This window comes from Myodes glareolus, chromosome 18 (assembly GCF_982192425.1).
Source record: "Myodes glareolus chromosome 18, mMyoGla1.1, whole genome shotgun sequence".
In the NCBI taxonomy this organism is placed as follows: Eukaryota; Metazoa; Chordata; class Mammalia; order Rodentia; family Cricetidae; genus Myodes; species Myodes glareolus.
In genome coordinates this window covers 61493907-61512177 of record NC_142043.1, presented here as the reverse complement: position 1 = coordinate 61512177, position 18271 = coordinate 61493907, and the positions used below count along the sequence as shown (strand labels likewise).

Genomic DNA, 18271 nt, shown 5'->3' with positions numbered 1-18271 from the left:
AGACTTTCTAGGGGCGGGGGCTGACAGGGAAGGCTGCCTGTGCACAGTCCTGAGGTGGGCAGGGCATCCGATCTCTGGACAGTCCCGTGAAGCTGCCCTGTCCCTTCATGCCACCTGTATAAAAAGCCCACTCTTCTTAGTAGAGCCAGCAGCAGGCTACCACTGGGCAGAATGCCTGCTCTCCAGTTCCTGCTGGACTGCTTGGGCACAGAATGTGCTAGGGACTTGAGCTGTATGAGACAAAGTCTCAAAGAGGCTCCAGCTGACCAGCTTCTAGTAGCCAGTTCTTAGTTATAGAGGAAGCTGCACTTCCAGGTTAGGCTTCAGTGCTCACATCTAGGATTTAGCAGAGAGGCTCATCCTTGCCTGTGTTCTGCGTCTGTTATCTTCTGGAAGGACAGCCATGCTTCCTGCCACAGGGATACCATTGCTTTGGAAATGGGAGGGAGCCAGAGGCCATCCTGGAACAGAACCCTTGTGACACTCTGGGAGCAGGACCTGAAATTGCTGCTCTGTGACAGCATATTAAGGGGGTAAGCACACGCAATAGGCAGGAGAACGCTTGTTCCGCTAGGCAGCAATGAGATTGTCCAGTAGTTTCTTATCACCTCTGACGTGCTTCTTGCACCACTTGGCATGTGTCTCGAAGAAGTAAGTGAGGGGCAGTGACATAGGATGGGGTCTGTCATCAGGAGCAAGTTTTGTGGCCCAGTTCAGAGATCCTGCAAGCTACCCTGGACACTTCCTGCAGCTCCTTCTTCCACAGCTGCCTGGGGCTTTTCCCCCCATAAAAATATCATTTCCTGCTTAGCCTTCTTGCTTTTCACACGGGTGGCATCTTCTCCTTCATTAGATATGTTTTAAAGCTTTCTTGATTCCTACACTTTTCATCTGCATTACGATATTATCTGTGGTTCTTTGTTTTAATAATATCTGGAATTTGGAGTTCTTGGGCTTTGTCACCCACAACCAGTAAAAGTAATAACAATGACACAGATGTGACACCAAGCATGTGTGCAGGACATTTGTGCGCTAGGGAATTATCTTCTCCTGACTTAAGTGCTTCCTGCTATTCCCTTTGGATTGATTTGATCAGTGAGATTGTAAATTATATTCGGTGGTTTTTCACTATCTGTGCGGGGCTACACGTTTGTCCAGATGAGTATCCTGCCCCCCACATCCTGTCTGGTGTCTGTGTTACTTTCCTACGCACCCTGGCTGCATTCCTTGCTCGGGTGTGCTGAGGACTCTGCCTGTGCTGACAGCTAACAGCTGTCAGTGTTACCCATTGCTTACTAAAGTGTGTGTGGGTACTGACTTTCTTCTTTATTGGTTACGTGGGCAGAATACCTGGTCTTGTATTGCCTATCCACCCCACACTCTGAGAGGTGCTGTGAAACATCAGTCTACTTATGAATTGCTGACCCTACATATTACCATTTAGTTTGGACTATTAGTTAACATTTCTGTCTAGGCAGAATTTGGGATTGGATCTTAGTTGACACACATGGTCCATTTCATTGTTTCTCCTACATCTTTCCAAAGTGAACACACGCACATACAGGGATGCAGACGAGCCAGGAGTGAGTGTCCTAGCTGTACCGCAGTTCTCCAGTGCTTCCTGATAAGATTTTTGCTCTTTAAAAAATTTTTATTAGTTAATTTATTGCATGTATGTAGGTACACATATGTTGCAGCATACATGTGAAGGTAGAGGAAAAATGTATAGGACCCTGTTCTCTCTATGTATCATGTGGGTCCTAGAGAAATGAGTACAGCATGGCCTTTACCTTCTAAGTCATTTTCTAGTCCTTCTGGTAAGATTTTGTTGTATTTCAGTCATCCTGGTAGGCATATAGTGACACACACTGTGACTTTAAAGTGCTTTTTCCTCTTGACTACTGAGACTGACTACCTTTTGGGAAACAGCCGTCCCTCTGTATCTCCTGGGGTATTGGTCCTAGATCTACCCAACTCTCCAAGATCCCCACACATCCCAGAATTCCCTAGATGCTCAAGTCAGATGGTATATTATTTGATGGAACTTTCCCACATCTTTTCATGTGTTCTTTGTATTAGGTAAATTAGAATACCTAATGCAATATAAATGCTCTGTATACAACTGCCATACTGTTCAAAAATAATAAGAAAAAAAATTCAGTACAGATACATTTTTTAACTATTGGTTGGTTGAATCTGGTCACAGAGGACCAAGTGAACTAGTCACACAGTCCGCCCCTTCATAATGAACCTGTTCAAGTCTCTTGCCCCCCTTTCCATGCACAGCATAGAGATGCTCCTTGGTTTGGAGGCTTAGCAGAGAAGCAACGTGCAGCAAACGTCTGCCAGTGGGCTGCTTTTCCCTCTGTTGACAGGCTGGGAACACAGATAATCTTAATTCTAATGTGGCTCATCACCTCATTTGGTGTGGGCAGCTAATAGCTTTTCAGGTGTAACAAGTCCTTTTTCCTCCCTTGTACGAATACCTCGCGCTGTCCAAGGCTTCCTGTGATGTTTCCTGTTTGCCTCACTGGGATTGCTCTGAGGGAGACTCTGTGTGGCCGCGCTCGCTCCTCATGTTCCTACTTGCTGGCCCTCTGACAGGCTGTCCCCTGCTTTGCTGTGCCTTGAGCACCGGGTTCTGACTCTTAGATCCTCCATCAATTCGTCTCTTCTCATACCACACACCGACTCACTTGCTGTGGCTGTATGTGTAGAATACTAAGACAATGAGTCTTCTGGGCACTGCAGCATCACAGCGCTGCCCAGGACAGGGAGCTGTGGATTAGGTCAGAAGGCCTGGGGATTATGTTACATGGTGGACGCTCTCCATGGGCCCCTGCTACTGCCATTGTGCTCCTGTCCCTGGGAATTTTTCAAATTTGAAATGAATTTGCCCAAAGAATTGGCCGTATAGATCAGTTTGAAAGAATCAATGTCCTCAGCTCTGATTACCTGAGTCTGTCAGGTCCTCTTAGGTCTTAAGCACTTCTCCATAATAAGATTTGGTTTTCTATGTAGAAATTCTGCATATCACTTTTTTAGGGTTATCCCCAACTCTGAATTTTTATATTCTTCCAATTGTATCTTCTTAAAAATTAATTTTGAACCCCAGTTGGAATAAAGTGTTAGCTTAGTCACTCTGATAAGATCCCTTATGACGTCGTCTGTAGGTTATTTGGGCTTCATGTGCCCACCTTATCCTATGTACTGTTGTTCTTCCTTCCAGGTTTCTCATCATGTCCACAGTGGGAAGGAGCATCCACTACACATCCTAGAGGGCCACTCCCTGGAGCCCATTGCTTGCAAGTTGCCAACTCAGTACTTTCCAACAGGAAAACAGTTAGTCCCCTAGCTAGAACTTCTTATCTACTTTGGAGATGTCTCAGGATTTCTTGTTGGGAGCTACATGCAGCCCTAGGTGGCCCCAGGCAGGCGCTGGTCCATTGCAGTGCTTTCTGAAATCATCAACTATATACTTAGGTCACTGTTCCAGGTTGCAACTGGCCTGCAGATAAGATCAGAAGACATGGGGTTCTTTGCTGTTGCATGGTGGACGGTCTCCATGGGCTTCTTCTGCTTCTGTCCCGCTATGCTTAGCCCAGAATGTGACCTTCTGCTCTTATTGTTTCCAGACATCCTCTAGTGGTGGCTAAACTGGTCCTTTCCCATTCAAGGAAGTTGTCCTGGATACTCTTTCAGGACCAGCCCTGGCTAGGGATATCTCGCCCCAGCCTCTCCTTCATTCTCACAGAGATCCTGAAGCCACAGGGAAATTCTCTCTAAGTGTCGAACTCGTCCTCTATAGCATTGGTCTGTATGCAGCATATAGATTTGCGAGGCATGACAGGGTCCGATATTGACTTTGAACCATGATTCATTTAAGCTGTCCTAGCCCCAAGTCTGATTTCCCCCACCAAACTGTGCTCCACTTGTAATGATACCTGTCTCCACCCACCCTTCATGCTTGGTACCTGGTGAGACTGCAGAAAGATGAGTGGCATGGGATGTTCCGGAAGCCCTTTGTCGTGGGCTCTGGAAGGTCTGCTGTGGTTGGGTTCCTGCTTTAAATGGAAGAGCATGCTGGGAAGCTGCTGGGTGCAGGGCTTTGGCATGAATGGGAGCTACAGTTTGGTGTCTGTAATATCAGAAGATTCAGCTCGGCTCATAGGCCTACCCTGTCTCTACATGAATGATATTATAGATCTTGAAATTGGTATTTTAAAAAGTGAGGACATTTGAGAGGTGTGAGTGCTGTTGTGGGCTGGATATTAGGGCCCTTTTTCCTGCAGTGGTACTGAGAGCTGTCAGCAGCACTCAGTGGAACCCGGCCCATTGTTAGAAAAAGAAGAGCTCCGTAGATTCCAGACCAGGCCCATGTGTGGCCTCCAGAGCAGGATGGAAGTGGTGAGCTCACTAGTCATAGCCTTGAGTGACAGCTGAACAGTCTGTTTAGAATGCTGACTGAAATCAGGGTTGTGTAAGTCCCCAACATCTTCTAATGCTAACTGTGACTGGCAAGAGCATTAAATTGCGGAAACCTTCCTTAGCCTGTATGGCCTCAAGGACCTACATACATTGTGAGTCTCTCAAGGAGAATGAAGCAGCTAATCAGCTCTGTCGGCTTCCGCTGCCATTGCCTCATGCAGCCTGATGTGGGCAGTGAGCTGTTAAACGCAATAAATCAAATCTGTTTGCTTTTCCCCATCCCACATCCCTTCTAGACAGCTGAGGCCCTGGGTGCAGCTCTGGACAGTGCACAGCTAATGAGAGCAGGCCAGAGCCACTGGCCTTGACAGGCGCTCACTGTGGCTGCGTGGTCACTGACGAGCTGCTGGGAGCCCTATGCGTCGTTATCTCTGTGAGAGCTCTTAGAATGAGGGGCTCAGGGAGGTTGCACCCACAGTGGAAGTGATTGCTGGTGCAGGATTCAGGATGCCCGTTAGCTATTTCTGCTTTCCCCCTGACGTCTACTTCTTCCTGAGAAAATCTTTCCATCCAGACATTTAAAATATAAGGCCTCTTTCCTCCAGTTCGAACCACAGGTCGCTAGCTTTCATTTTTGGACTGTACGGAAATAGTGCATAATGGGCCGACTGGTGGTCCAGAGCCTGGCCTGGATCTGCCCGCCGACTCTCTGCATAGCACATCCTTGCTTAATGTAACGCAGAGGTGAGCATGCCGCTGAGCTAGGACAGGAAGTGTATATACAGTCTCGTGTGCACCGAGCACACTTGGCTGCAGTGATCGAACAACACAGCAGTTCTTGCTACAGCAATCTTTACTTTACTAGCATTGATTGGCTCGAATGTTATTTCAAAGAAGGATTGACCGATTTGGTTTTTCAGAATTTCATTATACTGTTTCTGGTTATAAACAGATTTTCTTTCCATTTAGTGAGTATAAAATTTAAAGGAAGATTTGGCTCTAGTAGAATGTAGCAATGCTACTTTTTCCTACCTACTGACCCACTGTGCCTTCTGGGCAGAATGTGTGGGGCAGCTGCTGAAGAACTGTGATGTCAGGCAGACCGGGAATAAAACTGGAACTCAGTCATTTGTTTCCAGCCTGGACGCAGAGGCAGCCTTGCCTAGGTACACACTAGAAGTTCTGAGAGCAGCACTGTACTTAGATACATGGAGCAGCGAGGGAGCCCCTGGAGGGTTCACTGGAAAGATTCCACTATTTGCTTTCCTTTCAATTCTCCATGGCTTCTTCAAGACAGTGATGGCCAGTAGGTCTAAACATATAGAGGAAGGGGAATCCTCTGGAGAGGAAGGACAAGACCCAGCATGTAAGGACTGCAAGCATCCCTTCTATTTATCTCTGTCGGCTCATCCTGACCATGGAGGCACATACAGTAGCAGGCAAGCTAAGACTGGCTTTTTCCCAGAAGGTATTGGGCTCTCACAGAGAGTCAGCTTGAGAAAGTGATCCCTTACTTACTGTTGTGTGCAGCTCCCAGGATGAGGCTCTGTTTGTGTGGATCTGACTGCTTGCAGCACAGCAAAACCTTTGACAAAATACCTGCGGGGGGGATGACCACCCCAGGGCTTTGCTTTAATATTCCATGCCCTTGTGAGCCCAACTTGACAGCATGTGCTGCACAACAGAATGTCACTGTGAAACCTCTGACGTTGAAACTGTAGCACATGGAGGCCTGGGCCTGACCCCCTGGAACTTCTACCTAAGACTTATGTGACATTTGCAGCCAAAAGCCAAGAATCTCAACTTTGTTGAGAAATGGTGGGGAAAATGATTGGCGAATACCAGCCAAGGATGGCCCATGGCATCACCAGAGCTCACATTCTGAGACAGGTGTAAAGGGAATACAAGGTGCAAAAAGTGAAGATTTTAGAACTGAAAAATCTAATAACCAAAGTGATGTATTGTGTGGCCTCAGTAACAGAAGAGGTTAACGGGGGCCAGTCTATGACATGAAGGCAAGCATTGCCAGTGACCAGACTGATGGATACAAAACAGATGGGTGAAACTGAATAGAGCCTGAGACTTTGGGGCAGTACAAGGATATCGCTGTGCCTGTGGATTAGCCCATAGTCTGGGTAAGATGCTAATACTTTAAGGCCTACTAATTTTAAATAATTGAAATTTACTTCTAGCTAGAATGGAATTAAAATGCATGTCAGCATCCAAATATTTGAAATATCAAAGCATGTACCTCTCAATAATGTAATGGGCAAAAAGTATCAAAGGAAATTGGTTGTTTGGGCAATAAAAAAATAATGTATTCAGCACTCAGGGTGGCAGAGACAGGAGGATCCCTGTGAGTTCAGGGTTGGCCTGATCTACAGAGTGAGTTCTAGGACAGCCAGAGCTAAATAGAGAAACCCTGTCTTGAAAAAAAAAAAGTATTAAAGATTTTCAGAGAAAATATCAGCAAATTCATCCTCTAGAAAGAGTGAAAAATGCTTCATTGGGAAAAAAGGTCAAGGGTCTTGAGTTTCCACCTGTGGAAACTTAAAGAGAAAGAAAACCAGAGCAACATCACAGAAGGAAGGAAAGGCTGAAACAGCCAGAGACCAGAGAAGTCAGAGACAGGACCCCGGCTTTCACACTGGAGCAGCTCAACCAAACAAGACAAAGCAGGCATTACATTCAAGAGCTTGAAAGATTTCCATAGAGGGGTTTTTATGGGTTGGGTTCAAGACAGTTTTCCTGGTCCTGTTCATGGGGCCTTGGGAAGAAGACCCCTGCCCTTCCTCAGTATGCCTCCTCTCCTTCCTGAAAATGGATGGATTTGCACTTAGGTTGAGCCCTGAGTTGAGAGAATGGTCATTTGGAGGCATGGGGCCGATTCCTAGATGTTCTGTCAAGACTTGCCTGGGCTCCTGGCCCACCAGGGTTCCGATTCCACATGCTTTGTCCTTCTGTGGTTGAGACTGTCCCAATCCCTACACTTGGAAGTCTGTACCTCCTCCATTGTACCCTGACCCCAGCAAATCCTCAGTAAGTAGATGACGCTATAGACAGGTGAATGCCCTGGGAGGGGGGCATGAAGATGTATCTGTGATTATTGGCTCTCTACAGCATAGATGCCAAATCCAGTGCCAAATCCTGTCTCTAAATTGATACAGTATTACATATAACACATGCATATCCTTCTGTATATTTAAGTTATCTGCAGATGACTCACAATACATGGATACAATACAAATGTTACATAGTTTTATGCCATATCATAAATATGATATAATGACAAGACGTTATCTGTATGTGTTTAAGACATGCAAATCTAACATGGGAGAATGATGCTCCAGCTGTACACTAGAGAGACTGAGACTCTAAGCAGAAGGCCCAGCAGGATGTAGACTCAGTACACTGCTAGGCATTGGGCAAATTCAAGGCTTACCTTAGGGAGCCTTCTGGGAATTTCTAGAAGGAGAGGTTTCAAATAGCAGTTGGTTAAATCCAAGGGTGTGGCCCTGTATAATCTTGAACATGTAAGGGCATCAGGATCAGAATTCCTTAGGTTCTGGTTTCAGAGGGTTCCATGAAGCCACGGAAATTGAGCTGGGTTAGGTATTCATTGTACGTATTGTCTGTTCCTTGAGAATGTTCTGAGCTTCTTGGACCAGGAGTAGCACTGCTGTGGTCTGGGTGTGGTCTGGGGAATTCTCCCAAAGAGCCATATGTTAGAAACTTGTTGCTCAGTGGAATAGTGTTGAGGAGGTGGGATCTGTAATAGGTGGGGCCTAGTACAAGGCAATTAGGTTATGGGCTACCACCACTAGCAATAATTGATGCAGCTCCTCCAGAGTTAAGTCTTTGAGGGCAGGTTATGAAGGGAGGCCATCCCATGTTCTTAGCTTACTTTGCATGTGGCCATTTCCCCTTCTGCTGTTCTGCCATATTTTGGGGCAGCCAGAGGCCCTCTCCAGAATGCCACCTTTTTCTTGTTTGGAACTTCCAGCCATCAGTGTCATGCGCCAGGTAAGCCTCTTTTGCTTTATTAAGTACCAGCTCAGTATTGTTACAGCACCACAAACCACACCAACACAGAGAACGCGGGATCTCGGCCAGCACAGTGTGGTGACAGGCCCGGGGAAAATGAAGGTCCTAAGAGTGCCCTTCTGCAGAAGTCCCTGGGACATAGTAGGAGAACCAACCATCCCCAAAGGGAATCAGGAAGCTGTGTCAGAGGAACAGGGGTAGTGGTAGATGAGACCTTGTGGGCAGGCCCTTAACTCTAGGTTGAGTGGCATAGAGGTGGGAAGATACGTCAGGGCTCCAGGAAGAGGGTGGCGTGGTCTTCCCTCGGGTACTCACTGGGTATCAGGCTGTACATGCCCCACCATGTGTTCCAAAGCAACAGTGGTGGGAGCTAAGAGTGTAGCTCAGTGCTTGTCCGACATGGAGTCTGCTCTCTAACGTGCACATGTGTGCACACACACACAGAATGTCTGGGCCTACACACAACAGGTCAAGTTTGGCCTTTGGTAGTTGTCCTTAGATTTTGTCATTTTAAAAACCTTGTATGGGTACAGAAACTGAAATGTGTTAAATATATTTTTCTTACATTGACAGGACTATATTTCCTCTGTTAATCTGGTAGCTTGCGCTGGTTGATTTCCAAATCCTATCATACCATGTATAATTATTTTCATATATTGCTAAGTTCTGTTTATTAGTGCTTTCTGTATATAAAGTGACTCAGTCAAGCAAATTAATATAACCATAGCCTCATATACTTACTTTTTGTGGTGAGATCATTCACTATAAGTCAATGATTTTCAAGAATATGAAATTGTGAACTCTAATGACCGTGCTATAAGATACATGATTAGCAAGCCTTCCTCCTGTCTAACAGAAACTTTAGATCCTTTAACCAGAACTCCCCAAACTCCACTTCACCCTTCCGTTCTCTGCTTCGAGTTCAACTTTTTAAGATTCCACATTTGAGTGTTTGTGCAGTATTTATCCTTCTGTGCTTGCTTTGTTTCACTTTACATGGTGTCTTGCAGGATTATCCATGTTGGACTGAATGACATGTTTTTGTGGCAGATTAGTATTTCACTGTGTATTTGTATAATAATTTTTTATTAATCTGCGAGTTATTAGACTGTAGGTTGATTTAATGCCGTGGGAATGGTGCTGCAGTGAATATGGAGTACAGATATCTCTGACATATAAATTTCATTTCCCTTAGATCTATGCCAGAGTGGAATTGCCATGTCCTATAGTGGTTCTGGTTTGATTTTTGGAAGAATTTCCATACTGTTTTTCACAATGGTAGAATATGTACAGTTTTTTTTGTTGTTGTTTGGGTTTTGTTGTTGTTGTTGTTGTTGTTTGTTTGTTTTTTTGAGACAGGGTTTCTCTGTAGCTTTGGAGCCTGTCCTGGAACTTGCTCTTGTAGACCAGGCTGGCCTCGAACTCATAGAGATCTGCCTACCTCTGCCTCCCGAGTGCTGGGATTAAAGGTGTGCACCACTACCGCCTGGCTGGTAGAATATTTACGGTTCTACCAGTTGGGTCCAGAGTTCCCATTTCCTCATTACCATTATTTTAGTCTCTTGATGACAACCACTCTGAAAGGTTTGAGGTGGTATTTCATTGTTGTTTTCTTTTGCATGTCCCTAACTTTTATTTTCCTTATATTGAGAAATGTCTACTGAAGTACTTGCCAACTTCCTTACCTACTTTCTTATATGGAGTACATTTTATGTTAGATATTAGCCTGTATCAGAGGTTTGGTTTATAGATATTCTCTTCTGTCTGCTAATTGTTTCCTTTGTTGAGCAAAGACTTTTCAGTTTAATTTAATCCTGTTATCTATTTTTGCTTTTGTTTCCTATGCTTTGGGGAATCATTTAAAAAAAAATTATTGCCCAAACCAATGCCACAGAATTTATCCTCTAGTGATTTTCTAGTTTCAGATCTTACATTTAACTCTAACAACATCCATTGTTTTAGTTGGTGTGTGTGTGTGTGTGTGTGTGTGTGTGTGTGTGTGTGTGGTAAGAACCCAATGTTACTTTTCAGCATATGGATAGTCAGCTTCCCCAGCACCTACTCACTGTGGTCAGTTTCCTGTTTCCAGTGTAGGACTGGATGTTTTTAGTCTACTGTCATTTTCTAACTCACACTATTTACATCGCATGTAAATTCATGCCGTTATTGAAATGTTAGGTCTCAAACTTGTCATTTCATTTTTAGTTTTCTGTTTATCCTTTTATCTGACTTTTAGGGTTTCCTCCTGTCTTCCTGGGAGTTATTAAAGCTTTCTTAAAAATTCCATTTTGATTTGTTAATAATTCATGACATCATTTTATCAGTTTGAAGGGGAGGTAGAAAGCTTGCCTTCCTTTATCCTGCCCCAATATACTATTCATAAAAGACAGTGCAGTGATTTTTACTTTTGCTAGCCATCAGAAATCATTTTAGACACAAGAAACAGAGGCCTAAGGTATTTACTCTCATTTAAAAGTTCTCTTTTTCAAAAGGATGATTATTAGCACATATTCTACAAAACGGTAGCACCCCCCACTATGCGTCCATGGGAAATGTGTATGTGTATGCTGATCATACCCGGCTACCCTCTTTTCCTAACCACCTTTCCCCTGCTGGATTGGTTAGCCCCTCCTCCCACTGTGAAGGAAACTTCTCCCAAGCTGTGCGCCTGGAGTGGAGCCGCTGGCAGCAGTTCTTGGTTTTCCTTCATCCTGGAGTTGCATCTTCTCCTTTTCTCCTGAAAGTCTCCTCTTCTGGCCCCGCAGTCCTTATGTAGCAGCCTTTCCCACCTCAGCCCTGCTGTCTGTCTGCTCATCTCGGCTGCTCCGTGTCTAGACCACTGACTTTGCCGCCTACCCTTATTCTGTCACTGGCTTCTTACATCCACGGTGCCCCCTCCTTATGTCTTTCATTAATTTAGTAAGAATTTTGTTCCTCTGCTGAGCCAATGGCTTGACAGGTAAGAGTGCTGGGCAAGCATTGAGGACCCAAGTTTCAGTTTCAACACCAACAGAAGCTACCTGCAAACCTGGCCTTGAGGGAGGGGGATCTCTGGGGCTTGCTGGACACCTGACCTGCTAAAGAACACACGTTCCAGAGACCCTGCCTCAAATATAGAGGAACAATAGAGAGAGTGACAGAAGTGACACCCAATGGCCTCCATATGCACAATGCATACACACATGTACACATATACACACTACCACCACACACGAAGAATAGTCCTGGTTGTTCATAGGATCACCGTAATGATGGCTGACTCACAGATGTCAGCCGATGTTAATGTCTCTGTCATCTTGGGATTGGCTTTGGCTGATTGCCCTTCATCTACTTTGAAATCTCCATAGGTCTTGGCACGACAGGTAATTTCCAATGAAACCTGAGCATTCTGGTGTTAAGGGCTGAGGCTGTAGCCCTTGGCCTTCCTTCTCAGTTTGTTTCTCCTGACTGTGCCCTGGTGGGAAGGTGCAGGGTTTTCCCGGGTGTCTGTGGGCGTCTCAGCATGCAGGAACTCCTACTCCCTTGATGATCCCCCTGGCTTTGCAGAACAGCATGGTTCCTTCCTGCTCTCCACAGGCTGCCTCTGACACCATGAGCCAGAACTTGTCCCTAAGGTCTGAGTGCTTCCTGATGAGGGCAGGAGGTGCTTGCAGCTGGGCCCTGCTTTCAGGAGAGAGTGACTGGAGTAGGAGATGCTGCTTCAGGGTGTCGTCACAGTTACTGCCTCCTGCAGACCTCTGTAGGGCTCTAGCTTGACACTTTTCCATCTCCAAGCCTGAGAGACCCAAAGAACCTCACTTGTTCTACAGGACAGGTCTTCACTCCCAGAGAGTTTTTGTACACCCCCCCCCACCGACTCTGTGTGTGTGTGTGTGTGTGTGTGTGTGTGTGTGTGTGTGTGTGTGTGTGTATCTGTCGGTCTGTCTGTCTGTGTCTGCCCTATCCTCTGATGCAGAAAGGCACTGGCCCAAGTGACTGATCACTCCTGACAGCCTGGAGCCGAAAGCACCAGGGGCAGGCACTGACCTACTTTCTCCTTCCTGAGCTGGAAACATTTATGTAACAGACAGCCACAGGGCCCTGCTGTGGGTAGGAGATGGGTAGGAGATGCCCCAGACTAGCCACAGTGTGATCCAGTTTATGGTCCTTGCAAATCAACAGAAACAGGGCTTTCCGTAAGAGGACTTGGCTCAGCTTGTCACAGGCTGTCTGCGTAGACATGTTTTATTTGGTGTCGCATCAGTCTCCTGAGCCCAGACGCTTGTTTCCTCCTGAGATCCTTGTTTGTGGGCTCTAGCTGGGGGGTCCAGCATTCCTCGGGGCCTGTGGAAATGTCCTGGTCAGCAGAACATCTCATCTGCTCTGTTTTTTGCCTAGAATAGCAAGCAGCCACATAAACTCCCAGAGAGCCCAACCTCCTGTAGAACTGAGACCCTACATTCCTGATTTGCCTTCTCTTAGCATGCTCGCCAGCTCCAGAGCATCTCCTGAGAATGGATAGCTTGTGTCTCTTGCTTCTACAAACCTTATCGGGGCCACTCCTTCCCTGTCCATTCACCCCAGCCTCCACCGTCAGTCCTAGATCTCCCTGGTGTATGCTCTAGCCTAGCTAGCACTGTTGGGATTTCCCTGAAGGGGGCGAACCGTCCTCTTTCTTGCTTGCTGCCTCATAAGTACTGGTCCAACGCTGTGGAGAACTTAGTGATGAGAGACAAGAGCCGCTCACCAGGAAGGTCTGGGCCTAGGTCCCCCACGTTGGCACAAAGTCACCGTGTCACTTTCCCACAAATCCTCTGGTACCTGTGTTATTTGCCTGCAGATAATAAGCTGAAGCCTTAATTTACCCTGTGAAACTGACCATTAGAGGTCGTCCACATAAAGCCTGGGCATGGCACAGACAAGCACTGTGCAGACAGAACATCTTAGCTTTTGTGGGAGAACAGCAGCAGTTCAGCAGCCAGAGACTGAATTCACACTGGGGAAGCATAAAGGGACACAAGTACAGGAGCTTTCTAGATGTAGGCAAAGAGGGGCTCTCAAGGGGGCGGGCCAGGGTACCCTAGAGTCTGCCCCCTGATGTGACAGGAAAGTAGACAGAGGAAACACTAGAAGCACGGTGGGGGGGGGCAAGGGGGCTTACCAGGCTGGGTAGCCTAGCACTGGCTTTCCCCAGAGCACCTCAGGCTGCCTGGCATTTGAGAGGCCATGATGGAGGAAACCGAGTCTACAGGGTTTAAGTGACCTGTACAGGGTTGCATGGTTAGGACACAACTCTGCATGTCTCCTGTGGTGGTGACAGTGGCGCACCACTCTCCTGGAGTCCAGAACATGATTCCGGGTCCAAAAAAGAGTACCCCTGGTCACAGCTGTCCCTTCTTGTTCCAGGTGACGCCATCTGGGCCCCATCCATCCTTCCTCACAGCACCCTCAACACCTTAAGCCACCACCCTGAGCTGCACTTTGGAGGAAAGATGGAATCTAAGGTCTCAGAAGGTGGCCTGAACGTAACCCTGACCATCCGCCTGCTGATGCATGGAAAGGTGATGTGGGGCAGAAACCAGGGCACCGCCTGCCGGGATTTGCTCTGTACTCCTTGTGCTACACAGTCTCAAAACTGCAATGGTGTTGCATATGCAGTACAACTTATACCTTTCTTAGAGCTACTCAAGACTGCTTGACCTGACACCTATACCTCAGTGCCCTAGTGCCCGCATCCTGCAGGAGGGTGCTGCCCGGCATAGCCAGTAGTCACGCCTCCCCACCCCACAAGACAAGGCTGGCACTGTGCTCTCTACTTCTACCCTCAGAAATCTAGATCCCAGCTTTTATACAACATTGCCTGCCAGGGCTGGCCACAGAGTGACAGTTCTAGGACATCCAGCTTCCCAGAAAGCATGTCCTTTGCACCCAGACATGCCTTTTCTGTGGTGGGTAGCGTCCTCCCCTCCCTTCTCGTAGCACACCCCCACATGGTAGACTGTGACAGAAGGGCTGCAGCTGAGCACTCCCTTCTCCCGTTTCCTGAGCCCAGGCCACACCTTCCTTGTGGATCACAGCAGCTCTGGATTGCTGAGGGCCTGATTATAGTGGGAAGAGCAGATCAGACTTTGAAAGAGGTTATTTCCCTTGGCGGGAAGTCAGGCTGGCCCTGCCCCAAGTGACACACCATGGTAGAACCTTGCTGGAGCTGGCCTGTGGGCTGGGACAGGCTGGGAGCACTGGTCCAGGTGATCATATACCCTGCAGGCATTGAAGTACTACAGCAGAGTCGTGGGAACTCTGCCAGTGGCTTCTTCAAGTGTCCTACATTGGAAAGCAAATCGCAGGAGTTGAGGTGTTAATTCCTGTCTGTGGCAGGGTTTCCTTAAGTGTGTGGGTGATTTTCCCTCCTGCCAGGCAGTTTGTTGATGAAGCTCGGCTCTGTATCTGATCAGCCCTGGTCAACTGGGTACAGTGGAGCTGGACAGCCCAACAAAGACACGTCTTTTTAACTAGAGTTTCAGCTGTCCTGTGGGGCAGGTGTGTGGCTCAGTGCGAGAGTGCCTGTCTGGTATACACAAGGTTCTGGTTCTACCCCAACTCTATAAAGACAGTAAATCCTCCTCGTTCAGATAGACTGTCTTCTGAAGCCTCAGCCCCACGGTGCTTGACATCATCTTTCTTGATTTTTTTTTCCCTACAGGAAGTTGGAAGCATCATTGGGAAGGTAATTATTGAGTGAACTCTGCCTTTCTTGGGGTCTCTATAAAGTGATAGACAAAGACAGCAGTAGCCGCTGGTGCTGACTGGCCCCAGCAGGTTCACAGCCCCGGTAGGCATCCTATGCTAGAGGAAGTCAGGGTCCCTAGGAGCTCTGCCCTGGCAACCCTGTTCATGCCCTCTCCTTGCCTAAACAACAGTGTCATGACTCTTGTTCTTGGCTCTGGGTGAACCATGCAGGGAGCATTCTTCCTGTGCACTGGCAGGGCCTGTGGTCACTTTGAAGCGTATACACCTCAGTGGCTGGTACATCTGGGTTTCAGACCCCGGGAAGCGTCACCATGCTTGCACTCATCAGTACTCCTGTGATCAAAATGACCCTCAGGACCTTAGTAACTCCTCTATAACTAAAGCAAGAGATGTCTCCATGGGAAAAGGACCAATGAGAAGCCTGTGTGAGAGCAGCTGAGGACCAGGCACTGCCCTCCCAGCATGCTGTATTTTGGTCTTCTCTGTAACCCTGCACCTGTACAGGGAAGCTTCTAATTGCTCACTGATCCAACTATTCCTTAACATTGCTTTGGAAAGGGCTTCTCAGGGCATCACCACTCATGAAACAGGGTATTTGAACCAGCCTTAACCCCTGCTGGGCAACCCCTGGCAATAGCCCACCCTGGTACAATATTTGTGGTACTGTCATGAAAACGGGCCTGATTCTGATCAAGCCTGCCCACAGCGGCCAGCTATGCCACTGGGTGACTATGCCTCCCTTTCTTCATCTGAGGCACCCCAGGATTGTGTGGCCAAACAAATAAAGAGACCAGTTAGCTCAAAGGGGCAAGCAAGGACCGGGAGTGGACTAGAGGCAGAGGCAGGCAGCCCCTCACCGTGCTAGCAGCTTCCAGCATCCAGGGTTGGGCTGAGCTAGACCCGTGTCCCCTCTGTGCACCTGGCAGTGACAGACTTCCTTCTCTGTGTCATTTTCAGAAAGGAGAAACGGTGAAGAAGATGCGTGAAGAGGTGAGTGTGCTTTATTCTAGATGACATCCTATCCCCAGGTCAGGTTGGCCGGGGTGGGGTGGCACTGCTAGTGGCTCTCATGGACCTGCCTGTGTGCCAGGGATGCAAGGCAAGGAGGGAAAATCTGTCTGCCATGCTCCACGTGCAGTGTTCAGCTACAGAGGGCATAGGTTTTCCTAGTAGTCACTGGGACTCTTACTAATTAACATTCTACTCTGGTAGGGCACAGTGGCACATACGTGTAACCCCAGCACCGAGGTCTGGTAGGGCACAGTGGCACATACGTGTAACCCCAGCACCGAGGTCTGGTAGGGCACGGTGGCACATACGTGTAGCCCCAGCACCGAGGTCTGGTAGGGCACGGTGGCACATACGTGTAGCCCCAGCACCGAGGTCTGGTAGGGCACGGTGGCACATACGTGTAGCCCCAGCACCGAGGTCTGGTAGGGCACGGTGGCACATACGTGTAGCCCCAGCACCGAGGTCTGGTAGGGCACGGTGGCACATACGTGTAGCCCCAGCACCGAGGTCTGGTAGGGCACGGTGGCACATACGTGTAGCCCCAGCACCGAGGTCTGGTAGGGCACGGTGGCACATACGTGTAGCCCCAGCACCAAGGAGACAGGGACAAAAGAGCAGAAGCTCAGTGCCATTATCCTTCCCCACTTCACAGGGAGCTCAAGGCCAGCTTGGTTACATGAGACTCTATTTTTAAAAACAACAACCTGAAAATTCCAGTTTGCTGGGATTTCTGGCAAGGACTTCACTGTTTAGGATGGGGTTTCCAAGCATGTCTCAGCACTAGTGTCTGCTTGAAGTTGTCTGCAAGCCCAGAGAAGCTTCCTCTTCTGCCAGCCGCATTTCCTCCTCTCTCACCTTAGAGCGGCGCCAGGATCAACATCTCAGAGGGAAACTGCCCAGAGAGAATCGTCACCATCACAGGCCCAACCGACGCCATCTTCAAGGCCTTCGCTATGATAGCGTACAAGTTTGAGGAGGTAAGGCACAGGCCGGCGCCTACGCCCATTCATCTGAGTGTCTGACTTAGCTGAGGAGCTGGCTTGTTTTGTGACAAGACTACCTTAGAATTCTCTTCGCCTTCAGTCCCCTGGGTGTTCACCCCTGCTTCTGTCCAGCTAGAGGGTCAGCACCCTTTCTGTTCCTAAACTTGGCCACTTCTACCATGTGCAGTGGAGAAGCCCGCCTCCTTTATGGTTCCCAGGCACCATGCGGAGCCTTGGCACACAGGCCTCCCACCGGGCACATAACTCTCTTAGGCTGTACTCGAACCTTCAGAGTCCCGCTGCTCTGTCTGCCACATGGCTCCAGACAGAGCCCTAGCTGGCACAACTCCGGGCTCAGCTACACACCCTGCAGCAGCCTCCTCCCTGGGGAGTTTATAGAGCTGAGTCTTAAAAGGCTGGCGTAGAGGTGGATTTTCAGGTTGGGAGGTGTACACACACATACACAGGTATATGTGATGCTTCTGTGTGCTCTAGTGAGCTAATCTTCATGTTTCAGTGTTTCCACGTAATGTTTATTCACATATGGTGATACTGGCATCTTTTTTTGTCATAAATGAGAGGCTGTGGTCAGATTTTGTGGGCTTTTGTGGGTATAAGCAAAGACCTCTCTAAATGGTAACAGAGGACTTTATACAGAGCTTGCTGTAAAGATACCAATCTCCATCACATGTCACTGGGGGAGGGGAGCATTGTATACTGGACACAGGGAAGATTTTAGGTACACCCTAAGAATGGATGTGGGTAGGAGAACTGGAGATGACTAACTCCCCGGCAGCCAGGCTTCCTGCAAGAGTCGTGAGAGCAAGAGGATTTGCTTTCTCTGGTGGTCCCTGGCTTAGAATTGGGAGCAAGCATTAAGGAAACGGTAGGTACCCAAGCTTTAATCCTGGGTTGAAGCCAGAGAAACTGCTGGAGCGGTATGGGCTGTTCTCATGGCACCCGTGGCCTGGCCATCACCGGTTTCCATTGCTGAATTTCACATGTGCCTTGCAAGAGGCTAGCCAAGGAAAAAAGACTTAAGAACAGATGCTCATTAAGCAGGGCTCAGCTGCCTT

The 18271-nt window shown here is 47.9% G+C and overlaps 1 protein-coding gene across 18 annotated transcripts in view; it reads left to right on the top strand.

Annotated features, from left to right (window-relative positions):
- Positions 1-18271, top strand: part of Pcbp3 (poly(rC) binding protein 3) — a 185625-nt gene that overhangs the window by 135781 nt on the left and 31573 nt on the right. For all 18 annotated transcript variants that reach the window (XM_085679774.2, XM_085679773.2, XM_085679772.2 and 15 more), the window contains 4 exons: positions 13858-14012; positions 15155-15178; positions 16159-16191; positions 17073-17189. In XM_085679774.2, coding sequence (XP_085535900.1) covers positions 13858-14012; positions 15155-15178; positions 16159-16191; positions 17073-17189 — 329 coding nt within the window. The remainder of the gene's footprint in view (positions 1-13857; positions 14013-15154; positions 15179-16158; positions 16192-17072; positions 17190-18271) is intronic.